Here is a 16,062-nt window from a genome sequence, read left to right as displayed (position 1 = left end):
GAATCTATAAACAGTGTTTAATTGTATATAGAATGGAATTGAAATCAGCTATATGTATATGTAATTTAATGAAGGTATGTTCAATAACACACGTAATTAACATTGTTACTTACCATGTCAGTTGTGTGACTGAGCGTTTCACCATCAATTAATTTAAATCATTGTTTTTACCGTTCACTATGTAGTACATAATTTTGACTTGGGAATTATACAATTTAAACGTATTTTATTCCTTTCATTGAATGGTTGCTATCAAGACGTCGACTAATATCCTGTGTTCTTATCGTGTCTCTACGAATGCATGTTTATCTTTGTTTGAAAAGAAAAGTTTTTTTTAAATTACATACCTCTGTTATCATACAATGTGTTTAAATTTGTGTAGTTCTTCCATCACACATCAGTAATCACATGATACGTTATAACATGTGTCTCATTATTTATTTTGTCATGCTGTTGTCTTGTACGGTTTAATCACTCAAGTTTGGCATTTAATGAGTCTCAGTTGGTTTTCAGAGACTAGTGGCGTGTTTTCAATGTAATCGCTTGAGAATTATAGTTGATTGATGTTAGAATTTAATGCAACGTCTGTCTGAAGCGAAATCACTGTGTTAGTTAAGTAATTTCATCATAAGTATCGAATCGAACAATATGACGGCATCAGTTATTTGTTGTACACTGTGAATCTAGGTGTTTTAAAATATGAAACATTTTGTTTTATAATTAAACACATTAAATGTTTTCCGCAAAATATATAAATAAATAAAGCTTTTTATTATTGAAAATATTAAATCAATAAATTTAAATCAATAAATTTAAATCAATAAATTTAGCGCTACATGCACAGTATGTCTACTGAGAATGGTGAGATGTGTGATAAATATACTGCATACATTCGATATTAAGCACTGTGTCTATAACATAGACGGCATGCAAAAGTATCCTGTATATGAGCACTTATATAATCGGGGTTTTAAATCGGAACGTTGCATGTTTATTTGTTTTAGAAGGATCTTCAAAACAAAACCGCTTGGAAAAAAAGTGTTTTAGTTACTCTTATAAACTTTTTTACATGTCATATACATAAACATGCATATTCAAGTGTTTTACCTTGAAACATTGCATGTGTGTTTTAGGAAATGTTTCAAGATAAAACAATTTTTGAAGAAAAGTGTTTTAGTTACTTACATGAACACACATGTGACTTATTTATTAACACTTTGCGAAACATTTAGAGTCTGGTGTTTTGGGCTGAAACTGTGATTTTGCTTTCTGAAGTGTTTCAAATTGAACAGTTTTCGAAAGAAATGTTTAAATCACATGTGACAATGCCCAGATGTGATTTGAACTACAACTACCCTTCACCAAATGTGGAATATTAAAATCCGTTTTTCATCGAGGTACTTAATTCACCACGTGTCTCGATTTCAAGTTGTACTACTTAAGCGTGCATACAATTAACTCTTCCGCAACCTGGAGCTTGACATCAAATCATTTTCTGAAGTTAATGTTATGATCCCTCTCATTATGCTTTGAATTACGTCACCTTCGGCGATTGTCGAGTTGGCATATATACCATAATGTTTACCTTAGAGTCCCTAGACCTTTCCCTCAATTTTGTCCATACTACTTGCAGAAAGTCTGTATACGCATACGTTGTAAAATAAGCATACGTCATCATTTGCATAATGGTTTAGTACAGGAAATAGATGATAACGGAGTCTGAGATGAGTAATAATTATTTATGTAATCATGTAGGCTAATTATTTGGAGTTTGGAGCCATACATGTCAACTGTATATATTGCCCACCAATATATGAATGGAAACTAACATACATATAACCAGTTATGTATTTGAACAATCTTAATAACACTTGTAATGTGTTATCATGATTAGATACATATTATTCTAATTCTTTGATTAAACTGATTTAAGTGGTATTTTCCATGATAGCTATGTAGTTTGTGCGGTACAGTTATATGGTAATGTGGTGTTGAATGCCAACTATGTTTATTTTGTATTAACGCTGCGATAAAAACTTAAAGATAAAGATTTTATTTAAAAATATTTAAAATATGGAAAATCAAATTTATTCGTCTATTTGTAAACGATGTTTTCTTATACTGGGGCTTGAGCCAATGGATGTGCGTATATGTAATCACAGCTTATTCTATATTGGCATAAAACGCCGTATGGTTTTCAACAAATTGTTGATATTATATTAATTTATAATCCTATTGCTCATATTTTATACTAGATATCGGATTACTTTATACGATATCGATCTAGGTCACAGTGACCTAGAAAGCTGACTTCAATTAATTTAGAAGCTAAGTACTATATTATCTTGCATGCGTATTAATAAAAGAGAGTAGATAAAACCGAACTTCTCAAAGTCGTTGGAGATAAAGCCGCATACAAATGGAGAGTTTGAATTAGTGTTTGGGGCGAGTACTTGTTGGTGCCACGCCTGTTTCACAGTTTGACCTGTTTATTTTTGTCATTGATCAACAATAGGATATTTAAACATTCATTTACTTTTTCATCTCAAAGGAAAGACGGCTTGCAATATTTAGAATCACATGTTTCTTCGAACTGCAATTGTGTCAGTGGTTTGAGAGTGGTGCACGATTACGCTCCATAGCAGCATTAAAGTACTCTGTTGTAAGAAGGTCGTATTATATAAATATGACAATGTGATTAAAATTCACTTTTAGTAAATATAAAATCTTTGCTCAACACAAATTTAAAGTAATGTATTGAACTGTTTTAATAATAACGCATCGTACGCACTGTATTATAGTGTACGTGAAACACTAGTACTGTTTCTGTTTGTATGTCGATATAATCGAAAATCAGAGAGCCGAGTTACTTTAAGAGATTGGGGGTCATCTATATCTGTATTGCTGATGTCATCAACTTTCCGACGTGAACCATAGAAAATTGCTACTTTTTCTAAATAAATAATATTTTCTTAGTTTTTCGTAATATTTTGACCAGCGATGCATGAACTGTAAGTTCGTTTCACATAGTACAGAGACTGGTAAACAAATTCGTTCAACCGTTTGAGGATTCTTGTTGGTTTGGAACTAATATTTGCTTGTTTGATGAATTCTGAATTGAAAACGGAACATTGTAATGACTAGATTTCAATCACTTCAACGTGCTGTGTTTTGCTACTGTATCGGATGCAATCGTGCTGCAAATAGACAGTTGTAAAATAAATAGTGTAAAATTATTCAACGTCAAGGTTAAAATCATAACTAACCGATGAATTAAAGATTAAGTTCGGTATTTATATGTTAAACGCGTTAACGGACTTCCAAAACGTTCTCAGTGGACGATGATAAATGCTAAGTATGAAAACTAAAAGTTTGCATTTAATTGAGTGTTAGATTGACTATTGCAATTAATACAATAGTCTATTCAAATATTATGTTTCTAGTTGTACAGAAGTATCCGGAAACGCGCTTATTAATTTTGCTGTTTATTGACATCACTCCATTGGAGCTCACCATATGGTTCACTCCCACAACGGGTACAGTACATGTTTAATTACACCATTTCTTTGAAAAAAAACAGAGTAGTAAATTATGTTTATAAACCACATTTATTTAGCAAGAAGTAAGTGTTATTTAGAAATGTTGCTTATACATATGTGAGGGAAACCTGCATTGTATCGTACCATAAATGAATAATACTATTGGTGTATTTTATTGTTAAGAATACACCGGTGTGCTAATATGTCAAAATACTGCACTGCTGTAAATTTGTACAGGCCAATCTACATTTGAATAGCACTTGTTTCATTTAAGTATCTACAAAAAAGACATTATATAATGTTTAAAGTGAATAAAAGTAACGTAAATGAATACATATTGCACTGAATACATGCAGTAAATACATAGCAATGCATATTACTTATCAAAGGTGCTGCTAGTTAATCCTAACACGTCATACATGTTTTTAGCAGAATTTTATTTCCCATAATTATAACCCATCGCTTGTCTTTAAGGCAGTTTCTGTTATGACTTGGTAAAATATGGCAGATTATGTTTTTTGGACAAAATATCCCAATACAATGTGTGAAACCAGAAATCAATTTTATATTCTGTTTGCCAGCCGGCCATGTGCATTGATAAGGTTCACTTAAAAGTCAAGGTTTTGCACTATAATTACAACCATGGGCGTACATTATGTCTGTTCATTAAGACTTATATTCAGCACTGTTATTGTATTGTGTAGGCAACACCTGTATAAATCAACACAAACAATATAGTTGTGTAGTGAAGTCAAATCAACAATACGTATAACCGTATTTCCATCAAGTTGTGTTTTATACGTTCTTGAAAACTTAATGACCGATACCATACTAATCATACGACTGCGTATGCGTTTCGGGTTGGGTTGTGTTCCATGCTGTTAATGCATATACTGTAGGGTGAAGTCGATATCACAAAGACAACATTTTGAATATCGGGGTAGAGCTCGAAATCATGATATTGTGATAGATGGAGACGGCTGCACAGACATTTCATTGACAGCATCATTGTTGCCTTGCTTACACTTCACATATGCCGATGCTCGTGTAAGTACAGACACCAGTCCTTTCCGAAATTGTGAGCTGAATTTGATGTAAAGTATAAAGTTGTACATCGTGCTAAAGATGGCCAGCGCAATTCGAAGTGCATTCCATATCGTATCATTCTCCGTACTGTCTGATTGACCAGCAATAGTCTGTAAGAAATAGCAACTTAGATTATGAAAATATAATTATGTTGCCAGAAACTACATATAGGGTCGGCAAGGGGTATTTTCGTAAGCTGTAATCAATTGTTTTATTTTTCGTAATAGTATAATTTAAATAAATATGGATTGTAAATTCGTAGACACGGGCAAAATGTAATCAGCTATTTTATTCGTCCATAATTTGTACAAAGATTTAACTTTTTGTAAGCGTATAAGGCATTTTCCAAATTAAATGTAATTTCCAATTTTGATTCTAACTCAAATTAACAAAATTAGTATAGAGTCGTAAAATGTAATTATGAATTTGCTTTACCTGTAAAGTGTAAAAACCTATTTTTTTTACTGTAAATGGAACTTTCATTTTATTTCTTGTAAAAAGGTAAAATGCCGTTTTCATTTCCTGTAACCTGTACCAGCTATCCCCCCTTGCCCCTCTACATAAATATGAAATAAATATTCATGAGTACTTGATGTATTCTGCTTGTGCCAATTACATCCCCGAATTACTGTTTAACAGTAATCTACGACTGGTTATACGGAGCTTATAACTGAAGTCCAATGTCAAAGTACGCTCAGTGTCTCTCATTTGTAAACAATAATAACGGGGAAACGGATTTGCCGAAAGCAAACTAAAAAGCTAGTCGTTAAAACGTCAATTATTGAGGAAGTCCATTCAAATCGTCAAAATGGGTCATTTGTATGCTAAAGCAATTTATACTAACAATAAAGTATAATAGCGTGATGTAGCCTGTCATACATGGTATAAAGCTGACGGCAGTTATTCGGAGACTTGTGTAGATCTCGTGCGATTATTTTGAGTACATTAAAATCATAACAAAGAGTACACTCGGTATACGCCATATCAGCCCCGAGGATAAATATACTTACAATAATATCATGGAGGATGAAGTACGGCAACCACGACAACCCAAATAACAAAGTCGCCATGGCCAACATCGAGACAATGCGAAGTCGTCGTTTATGCAAAATAAAGTTATTCGATGTTGTTGACAGTCCAGTGTCGCTGTTAATTCGCTTACTCATGCGGTTAATGTACATCGCCACTCTGGTGTAATTTATTGTTATAATTATCAAGGGTAATACATATATTGTCACTGTGACAAACACTACATTAACAATCGTGAACATTCTCGATGTTTCTGCCATACTGCACGACACTACTGTTGTATTTGTGTCATTCGAAGTTGTGTCGATCACCTCCAGAACGTTGTATTCGATAAGTGTTGGTATAATCACAATGAATGAAGCGATCCATAGTCCAGCCACATAGAATTTACTATCATGAAAAGTTAGCTGTTTCTTGGTAGTCTCCACAATGGCTCGATAACGTTCCCATGACAACATTGTGAGAGTGTAGGCAGCACTACCAATGAAGAATATGGGTAGTGACGTCACGAGCTTACAAGCAAGGACTCCTGCAAAATATAAATGCAAAATGAAACGTGAAAGCAATATACGATAATTTTACAATGAGTTGTTCGTCATTATTAATTCTGCTGTTTTTCATTTTTGAAATAACAAAATAATAAAACAGCACAGCAAAGAAACAGCAGCTAACACCGTCTGTTATTTATTGTATATGTATTAATTACAAAGCCTATTCTTGCGGGTGAATAGAATAGGCATTATACCAAAACTAAAAACACGCTTTTTTCGGTTACATCAAACACACAATGTGAATACTATGTGTATCGTTCACATATGCAAGCTGTGAAATAACTAAAACGATTTTATTGGGTGCATTCCAAATATTTTATGTATTTTTTTTCGTCCGCGATACTGATACATGTTTAGAAAGCTCTTCCATACAGTTATAGGTACAACTTTGTATACTGTGCAGTCAATATAAAGCTGGTGTTTGGAATGTGCAACATTACTGAATCTTTTATTTATTAATAAATGATTGATAATCTGAGATGGGATACAATAGTTGTATACACTTTAAGTTAGTTATATTTTCATTTATTTATCTATTCAAACAACGGATAATCATATAATAAGTAGATAAATGAAAGCCGATTGGCTGCATAGTCTTATAATTACTAGGGATATAATTCATGTGGTACTTCCTCATATATGTATATTTATATATGTATATACATCAATGTTCTAGTTATTTCCCTATGTAATAATCGGATCATTTGTTTGATCAGTTTAACAAGAGTGGGTTGTTCACAAATATGAAAAAGAAAAACTTACACGGTAAAAGAACAATTATTATGAAAGATATCTAGGCCCCACGAAAAAAGCTGTGTTCACAGTGCTTCAATTTATAAATAATTAATTCAAAAAAAAATAAATTTTTCATCCTGCCTATTTTATTCTTAACTTTGAACCAATTGTAAACACTTTAATTTAAATAATTTCATTGTGTTGTTATTTTAAAGTTATCACACTCGGTGATAAAGGAAATTGATATTCTCTAATATAACAAATGACTACTACATACACCATAATAATTTTTTACAAAATTATACAAAAGTTATAGTTCACACAGGTTTAAAAAGTGACGTGATTTTGCTAGTACAAAACAGCGAAATGTAATTTTTATTTTCGCAATACTCATGTCACTGAATGTATTTTACTTCCACAGACAATCTGGATAAGTCCGTCTCCTGGAATCTAAATTTGACTGTTACTTGATCATCATTCATGCTATCCAAATAAAAACGCCGTGCCATGGTTTTATTGTACGCATTGTAATTAGCACTACCATTACCTACGGTTAATGCAAGTGCAAAACAGTTAAAAGTCATTTTAAAATGCTAAATCAGAAATATTCGCCATTACGGACAATAAACTGCGCGATTTACAGTTAACGCGTAGCCAGACTATTTGTTGCCACGAACTTCTACATCAGCGTGAGCGAGGATTCTGCGCGTACACGTAAAACGTGTTATCTATGCGTCACATTATTATTAAAAGAAATAAAGCATTTCTATCATTCATGACATTACAGGTATATTTGCACTCTTAAATGAGCTCCAAAACATGGCAATGTTAATTGGCTTCGACAGGAGTGGGAAAATGTGTCAGTATTGTATGTGTACACCTGTGGCGATGTAGGATGTACTTAAAATCGTAACATGGAGATACATAATATCGGCATCACATCGCTATTTCTCACTAAGGAGGATGGACAACGAATGTTTGGATCTCCAAAAAGAATTATAACACCTTTTTTTAATGCGTAACAATAACTGTAATCGCTAGTATCACGTGATGTCCGACAATTATACACCTTTGTACACGCACCATTCTCTGTACTCTAAGCTATTTTTGGTATTTATATCGCTGTCAGTGTTATCGATATTGCTGTATAAATATCGAAGGAAATCCACATGCTCGTATAATACACACACTGACAAGTTAATTTCTACTTGTTTATATTCAAGTGGAAGAAATACATTGTGATTCATACTCATTCATTATTCATATTTCCAAGAAAATTATTTGTTTGACATGTACTTCAGCATTTCAATTTTGTTTAAATTAGTCAAAAATTTAGAACACGATGGCTGACTATAAACCATATAAAAGGTAATGACATATATGTTATGAACTACGTTTGATCATTTTTTTTGGAGAAAGCGTTTAAATTTTAAATGTAGCAGATAGAATAACATAGATTTTCCAGAATTCAGATAAATCATTATTTTCTTATTTTGATATCCATGATAATTTAAACACACCATATGTCATGCAACTATGTAGCAAGACTGGCGTAGTAGGGAGCAGCTGTTTTCGCAGAGTTTCACAGAAAACAGAAATGCAGATTTTTACGACTGTCATGTATGGTCACATAAACAATTGTATGAAACATTAGGATGTATCATTACGTTTGACCAGTGGTTCTCACTTTTAGTCAAAATGTGTGGCATCATCTATGAAAATATAGCTGCAAGCAGCAAAGTAATAGTTTCGAGTCTTGCCATGTGGTTGCTATATAATATTGTTACTCATAATTGTCTGTTGTGTATTTATACATTTTGCAAATTTTGGAAAAGGGATTTCATACATACCATGTTTTCAGTGTTAAGGGAAAGGTTGCTACCCTATAAACTATTTATTGCAAATATTGTTACTTTGAGTTGTATTAATTACCATTAATTACTCCACTGACGTGATAAATATACACCAACACTCATATAATAATTGAGCAATTTTATTTGCAACACATTATTCTTAAAAACAGATTTAGAATGTCTTGGATATGTGTTAATTATAGAGAATTTATTGCATCAAGATATACTGCAACACATTGAGAATATAATATAAAGGTAGTATTTAAAACAAAGTGCCAGACTTTAGAATGATATTTAAGTGAAAATGCTTGTAGTTTCCAACTCCACTCTTTGCAATGCATGCTATCTAGTTCAGAGTATAGAAAATCGTGGATCGAAGACTTTGTGACAAAATGTAAATTTTGCCCTCATGTAAAATCATTTTCCGCTCGGAACGCTTGCAAGTTCAGCATGTTTGGCATGTTTAAAGTTACGTTTTTGACACATTTGACTGTTTTAAAACCAGGTGTTCAGAATGCTGAAAGAATAACTTCTAGAAAACCTCGCACATAATGTTACATCTTTAATTACACCCAAGTCGCGTAGTCCTTGACCGCCACGTTGGATCTGCATTACCCACATGATTACTAAAACAGTCATCAGGTCAACTCTAGGTAGCATGTGCATTCAGATCTCATTAATCATCAGACTTGTGCAACAATCCCACAAATTCGTCCCACGTACAACGATTCAAAAACCATGTGTCGGAATAGTAAAAAAAAACACACAATAGCGTAATTTGCCCTCAGGTAATCCCTTAGACAAACATTGGTAAGCCATTCCATATTTGCCTCTATCTAAGCTTTCTGGTGATGTATAAATTGTTGCGAATAAAATAAAAAACAAATAAAATTCAGCCTTGAACGCCTGTGTAACATGCAATTTGCAAATAAGTTTCCGAAAATTGACCGGTTGGTTTGACTTTTTGTCCTGGTTGCCCTGACCCCTGGCTAAAAATAATTCAGTAAAAACGAAGCTTCTCCTGAAATTGGGACTTATACGCACCAGTGCTTGCGATCAACATTCTGTGTGTCCATTGCATACACAGTGTAAGCAAGTCTGAATGGTTCGATGAAAATTTGAACTATCATCAAGTGATTGGTGGTTTAACCAGTTAAAATGTATGTTTCTGAAGGTTTGCTAGCAAAAATGTGCTTTACAAATTGTTACGTGAGTTTCCTACAATGTCGTAGAATTTATTAATATTAATATTTAAGTAGGCCAAATGATGTCGAAGCTTTATTAACGTAAGGACTAGTTTCATAGAATCTTCAACGTTTGGAATACAGGTATACACATGTCTTTTACACATGGCTATCAAAATGTCAGTTTATTACAGTAGAATAAAATAACTTGTCATAGTAATATATTGATTGTTTTTTATCGAGGTTTATATTTCAATATTCAAATGGAAATGGGGTGTATATTAATCTATGCATTGTTTGTACTATTATATGTGTATATTTCACTATGTAATTTTTTATCACCAAGACAGTATATTAATATTGACTACTATTCTTAACAATTGCCAGCATATTGCTTGAAGTTGTTGTCAGGTTAACATTTTGAAAACAAATATTTGTATGTAATGTAAGTTTGGTTTTTCGTTGGTGTTTCATTAACCTTCACATTAACAACCTAATCAGGGACAATAAGAATAGTGCCAATTAATACGGCAATTTTGAGCGCTGAACTGAAAATTATGGAGTTATAAATACATTTCTGAAATTTAGCAACTTAAAACTAACTTCCCATATCTCATAATACTGGAAACTCCTTACACAAATCCAAAAAGTAGATTACAAAAAAAAAATTCAAGACGCGCTTTAAGCCCATCCGTCCATTAAAAAAGGAAATCAAGCATATGTTGAATATTTTAACCTGACATTGGGTACTTAAATACTACTATTATAGCTTTATCTTTATTAAACTAGTCGTCGTTTAGTGTACTTCCCATTGAGTATGATTGGTCCATGCTCATGGCCACTTAAAACCTATTATTTATACTGTGATACTGAATAATCTTAGTCATTTTATGACAACACTTGTATGCTATTAAACATAATAGTTATTACTTATAAAGTGGGGAGTTTCTCTGTCGCTAATAGTATTAAACACGAACGCTTGCCGAATCATGAAACGCAATTATCCTATGCCTTTGACAATGCCTAATGTGCGTGAATTATCTCTTTACGGGCTCGAAAATGTCAACATTTGCACCTTGTCACGTTTTGATTGATAAGCTGATCATTGATGACACACAATTTAATCTCAATCAGCGTGGGCATATCTACAAAGAGCCACTATAATTAGTTTATAAATACTGTTAGAACCATGACCTTCGAGACGGGTCACTGCATTGCTACGACATTTTACTGTGAAGTTTAAATTTATTGACATACCTCCGTAATATACCTTATAATTTGTGGAAATTGTACTACTGAAAATAAGACATACTTCATATTTGCACCGAACTAACATGTTAATAAGGCAGTGTGATGTTTTTGTGACAAACGCACTATTATGTATTACAAAGCACAGTCTATTACTCGTTTGGTAATTTCATAATTTATTATTTAAAATATGTTTTTATTAATATTTCTCCCATTCATTATTATTATGTTTTCCCATGTCCTTATGTGTTCTTAGGTTATGTGAGCATTGTTAGCAAACATATTTGATCGTGTTCATAATACCTTGCATATATTAATAGCTCTTAAAATAAACACATTCTTTGATCATATGAAGGGAAACGGCTCATTTGATGGCAATGTTGTATGCAAATGAGATGGACCACTTTACGATATCTTGATTATGCGTTAACAAATCAAAATCCGTAATACATGTCTTGCGTTTATAACCTGCGACACAAACGTTACATAGATCAGTACATTCAGTTCAAGGTCAGTGGAACAACAGACGCCATGATAGAAAGAACAACTGGTGGAGCAAACGTAGCGTGTTTATTTCGCTCACCGTTCGAATCCTTAGAGTGGATGACTATGTTTGTGATTATAATACAACCGTCTTAGAAGAACGATAAATAATTTACCGCGTGACACTGAAAACCCGAAAAGGCATTATTGCAAACAAATAAATCAAGATGTTTAATACCAATATTTCACAATGTTAACCCACTTCAAAAAACCTGCTTTACAACATAATATATAGTAATGACGATCACGTAGACGTGCATGAAATAAATATGAAATATACTAATCAGTTGAATAGACCTTCATATTTAAATACTGAACTCCGTTAAAATTAATTGAAAATCGAACATCCCAATGGGTTTTAACATTATGGAAAAGAATGGATATTGTATCTATATTCAGTAGGAAAAAATCAAGACACTATCAAATCAAAATGTATTTCTATCATGCATGTCAGACAACCACAAACTACTATGAAATCGTTTAGTTTTGCGAATAAATGTATGCCAAGTGAAAAGGGCAAATGTTGGCCAACTAAAGGAAATAGTATCTCACATTGGTGTCGTGTCAATGTTATTTGTAGTGTGAATGTCCGTGTGAACTACCGTGTGAAGTTCCATTCAAAACATGTGTATAATTTAACAATGTGGGACTAAATATAAACACAGATTACCATTCATGGTTATTTGTCATTACTACTAATTAGTTTACACATTAATTACGTAGCTTATCTGGGATAACTTAACGCATATTGAAAATTGTTTTATTAGTCTATGTAATGTATACAATTGCGAATTAAATTATAAAATTCATTGAGTGAAATTATTTTTTAATATCCTCTAGTTGGCTTAATTTTCGTTTTAATGTAGCTGATTGTATTGAGAGCGAGGTGAGTGCGATTTCACCGATTGTCTCGATGGCATTGTCCTAGCTAACTAAATATGGGAATACGTGCGAATACATGACAAATTAACGGGTCAGTGCATCGTGTCAGAACAAGTCCATGAGTTCACGAAGGGTTCGATCTGCTGAGTAGAGCTGTAGTCAGTCGAGGATACAAAACAAAAGTGTCATTATAATCAAATAAATAACTTCATTGTCTTTATTGCGCTGGAACATTCATTAGACAGTGTTCTCAAATAGCCTGATCAAACATTTAATACAATGAAATCAATTAGAATGGCATGCAGGAAGTCAACTAATTTCACGTTGGAATATCTCAAAAAGCTAAATAAATAACAGTTTAAGTTGTCAATGAATTTGTATAGGAACCAACAATAATAGGTAAGACTGAGTATTGATACCATTGAATGTTGATTTGGAAACTCAATACTAAAACTGAGTAATGATATCATTGATCAATGTTTTTGTAGTATAAAGTCAAATTCGAGCTCGTTCATATTTTACAACTTAAAAAATCGAACACAAAACTTTGTCATCTATCTCAGATATAGAATAACAAATCAGTCACAATGATTTTGGGAACTTGTATTAATTGTTTGTTTTTGCATTCTAACCTTAATATTGTGTTCATTTCTAATTCAGATAGAGACATTTTTATAATGAGTAAAATCAACAAAAAATGCTGCACAGATGTCTTCATAAATATCACATCTATAATCTCCAAAAACATTAAAATATCTGATGAGTACCTGCGTAGTAGTAGTCATTTGATTAATCATTTTGATGTCAGAATTAAAACAATATCAATAGATGAACAGTGGAGTTGCTGCAATGATTTGTATAAATGACTGTGAATGATTTGACGTCTAGTAAACATTTTCTAAGATTATATTATACTTGGCATGCAATTATAAAACATCGTATCATTGCAGGTTTTTAATTTTGACCACTGTTTAAATACGTTCAATTTATGATAGATCTCTAATATTTTCATGGATCTACATCCTTAGATTTTTCTGTATGTGAACTTATTTCTCAATATTTCATTACCACTGCTAAATATTTTACACACTCATTTAACTGGATTATTTGGGATAACTCAATACGCCGTCAGATAATCTGTAATTAGTCTGCGGTATATAATACCGGAATACAAAAACTAACACTCAAAGTTGAAAGGCTTGACACAGCGGGCACATATAAGTACGTTTTTAACATGACTTTTAACATGCAAATATCGTGTTGCACTATCACATGCCCGCCCAGCCGATAGTTCTTAGTTTATATTTGGATAGGCCTCTGGAATACAGTTGCATATATCCGTTGTCACGAAATAAGGTAAAAATAAAACCCGGTAACCTAATTATAGACATACTTTAAAAGCATAGGGCATGTAGCATATATGCAGGCACTCCCAGAAAATAAGTAATTCCTTGTGTGTGTATTGCCAATAATTCCATTCCGCCATATTTATTTATTTATTTATTTATTTATTTATTTATTTATTTATTTATTTATTTATTTATTTATTTATTTATTTATTTATTTATTTATTTATTTACTTACTCATTCTCGTCATTTACTCAAATGAATGGCTGAGTTACGTGGGTGATAAATATGAAAATACAACACGAAAATGGTTAGTGCTGTTTAATGGTTAGTACTGAAATGGTTTGTGCTATTCAATGGTTAGTACTGTAGTGGTTAGTGCTGTTCAATGGTTAGTACTGTAATGGTTAGTGCTGTTCATTGGTTCGTACTGAAATGGTTAGTGCTGTTAAATGGTTAGTACTGTAATGGTTAGTACTGTAATGGTTAGTGCTGTTCATTGGTTCGTACTGAAATGGTTAGTGCTGTTAAATGGTTAGTACTGTAATGGTTAGTACTGTAATGGTTAGTGCTGTTCATTGGTTCGTACTGAAATGGTTAGTGCTGTTCAATGGTTAGTACTGTAATGGTTAGTACTGCAATGGTTAGTGCTGTTCAGTGGTTAGTACTGTAATGGTTAGTGCTGTTCAATGGTTAGTACTGTACTGGTTAGTGCTGTTCAGAGCTGGTATTTCTCGATCCCAATTGATTGTGCGTTTAAATATATTACTAAAGAACCTGACAATTGCAATCTAGATTTTACGCTGTAAATCGAAAAAAAATATCTATCAAAGAGTCACCATGTTCTTTATTTGAAATAACAATAAATGGCATTATTTGTTTACAATCTAGATAAAAGTAAAGGTGCATCCGCAATATATCACAAATACAATGCTCACTCACCATGCACACATTATATTGAATATTACCGTGGATTAATGACACCGATTCGGCATATAACAGGTTTTTGGGAAATTACACATCTCAAACAAACGTTGTTGCACGTATACATATACATATGTATATGTGTATACATTGTAACAATAATATAGGTGTATTTTACCGGGGCCGCTACTAAGAACCACGGGTTATGCTCTAGGAAATGTGGGTTCGGGGTTTAAAATTCATGATGTAGCACGACCTAATCCGCACAAGCCTTTAGTTCGTTTCGAATATGAATGGACGGTTGGGAATGGACGGATGATATCATCACGGGATATTTAATTCAATCATCAGAACAGTGTGACTTAAGGATTGAGCCCACGTTGAGTATGTGTCATTGCTTTTTCTTTTTTTAAATATACCGCCAAGGAAAATAAATAAATAAATAAATACCAAATACAATAATTTAATTGGATCATGGATTGTGATTGCTGTATAAATTACGTTCTTACCTTCGAAGTAGTCTTCAGTGTGTGATATATCATGTATATTCTGCGGTAATACCACACCGGCAAACAGCATGTCACTGATGGCTAAATTGGTGATTAGTACGTAGGTAACGTTGTGCATACGTTTGTTTGTTAATATGACGATGATAATCAGTCCGTTCATCACAACTGAAGAGAACACCAAAACTGAAAATACCGAGACGAACACAATGTTCTGCGCGTCCATTTCATGATCACACATAGTGATTCACATAGGTTGTGAGAGTTTGTTTTATTTAGTCGATATGTACTGGCATATAGCATTTAAAAATACATTACCACGTTTATTTCGAGCAGAGTACAGTGGCAGACTCACTTGTACGCGCAGTTGGAATATTCCATTTCACTTCTAGATGCAACCGTCTTAATACATGGACGTTTTGTTACAGCCGTCATGTCACATTTGTTTTAATGTTTCTTCTTGTAAACGATGTGTGCGCAGCTGTGTCGACTTGTTTATTCTTCCTTGCGAACGTTGGGAGTGTGAGTGATGGCGATGCATATATCACCGCTCACCAATACAACCAATAACTGAAACATAGTAAAACAGAAAAAAGGTAATTGACTGCGGAAGTGACGTAGATGACTTTCATAGC

The 16,062-nt window shown here is 32.9% G+C and overlaps 1 protein-coding gene across 1 annotated transcript; it reads right to left on the bottom strand.

Annotated features, from left to right (window-relative positions):
- Positions 1-4,405: 4,405 nt before the first annotated feature.
- LOC146741847 (neuropeptide FF receptor 1-like) lies at positions 4,406-6,172 on the bottom strand. The gene is made up of 2 exons (XM_085500778.1): positions 5,636-6,172; positions 4,406-4,735 (listed from the first exon to the last, which is right to left on the bottom strand). Exons 1-2 carry the CDS (start codon positions 6,110-6,112, stop codon positions 4,493-4,495), a joined length of 720 nt encoding a protein of 239 aa, XP_085356904.1. The 5' UTR covers positions 6,113-6,172; the 3' UTR covers positions 4,406-4,492.
- Between the last annotated feature and the right edge of the window lie 9,890 nt (positions 6,173-16,062).

The sequence above is a fragment of the Saccoglossus kowalevskii genome, chromosome 6, assembly GCF_978046115.1.
Source record: "Saccoglossus kowalevskii chromosome 6, keSacKowa6.1, whole genome shotgun sequence".
Lineage (NCBI taxonomy): Eukaryota > Metazoa > Hemichordata > Enteropneusta > Harrimaniidae > Saccoglossus > Saccoglossus kowalevskii.
The sequence above is the reverse complement of the archived record's forward strand: the minus strand, read 5'-3'. Positions and strand labels throughout refer to the sequence as shown.

Coding starts and splice junctions, on each gene's coding strand:
- LOC146741847 (XM_085500778.1), bottom strand. CDS start 6,112: ATGTTGTCATGGGAACGTTATCGAGCCATTGTGGAGACTACCAAGAAA. Junction 4,736..5,635: donor TCATCCTCCATGATATTATT/GTAAGTATATTT, acceptor TATTTCTTACAG/ACTATTGCTGGTCAATCAGA.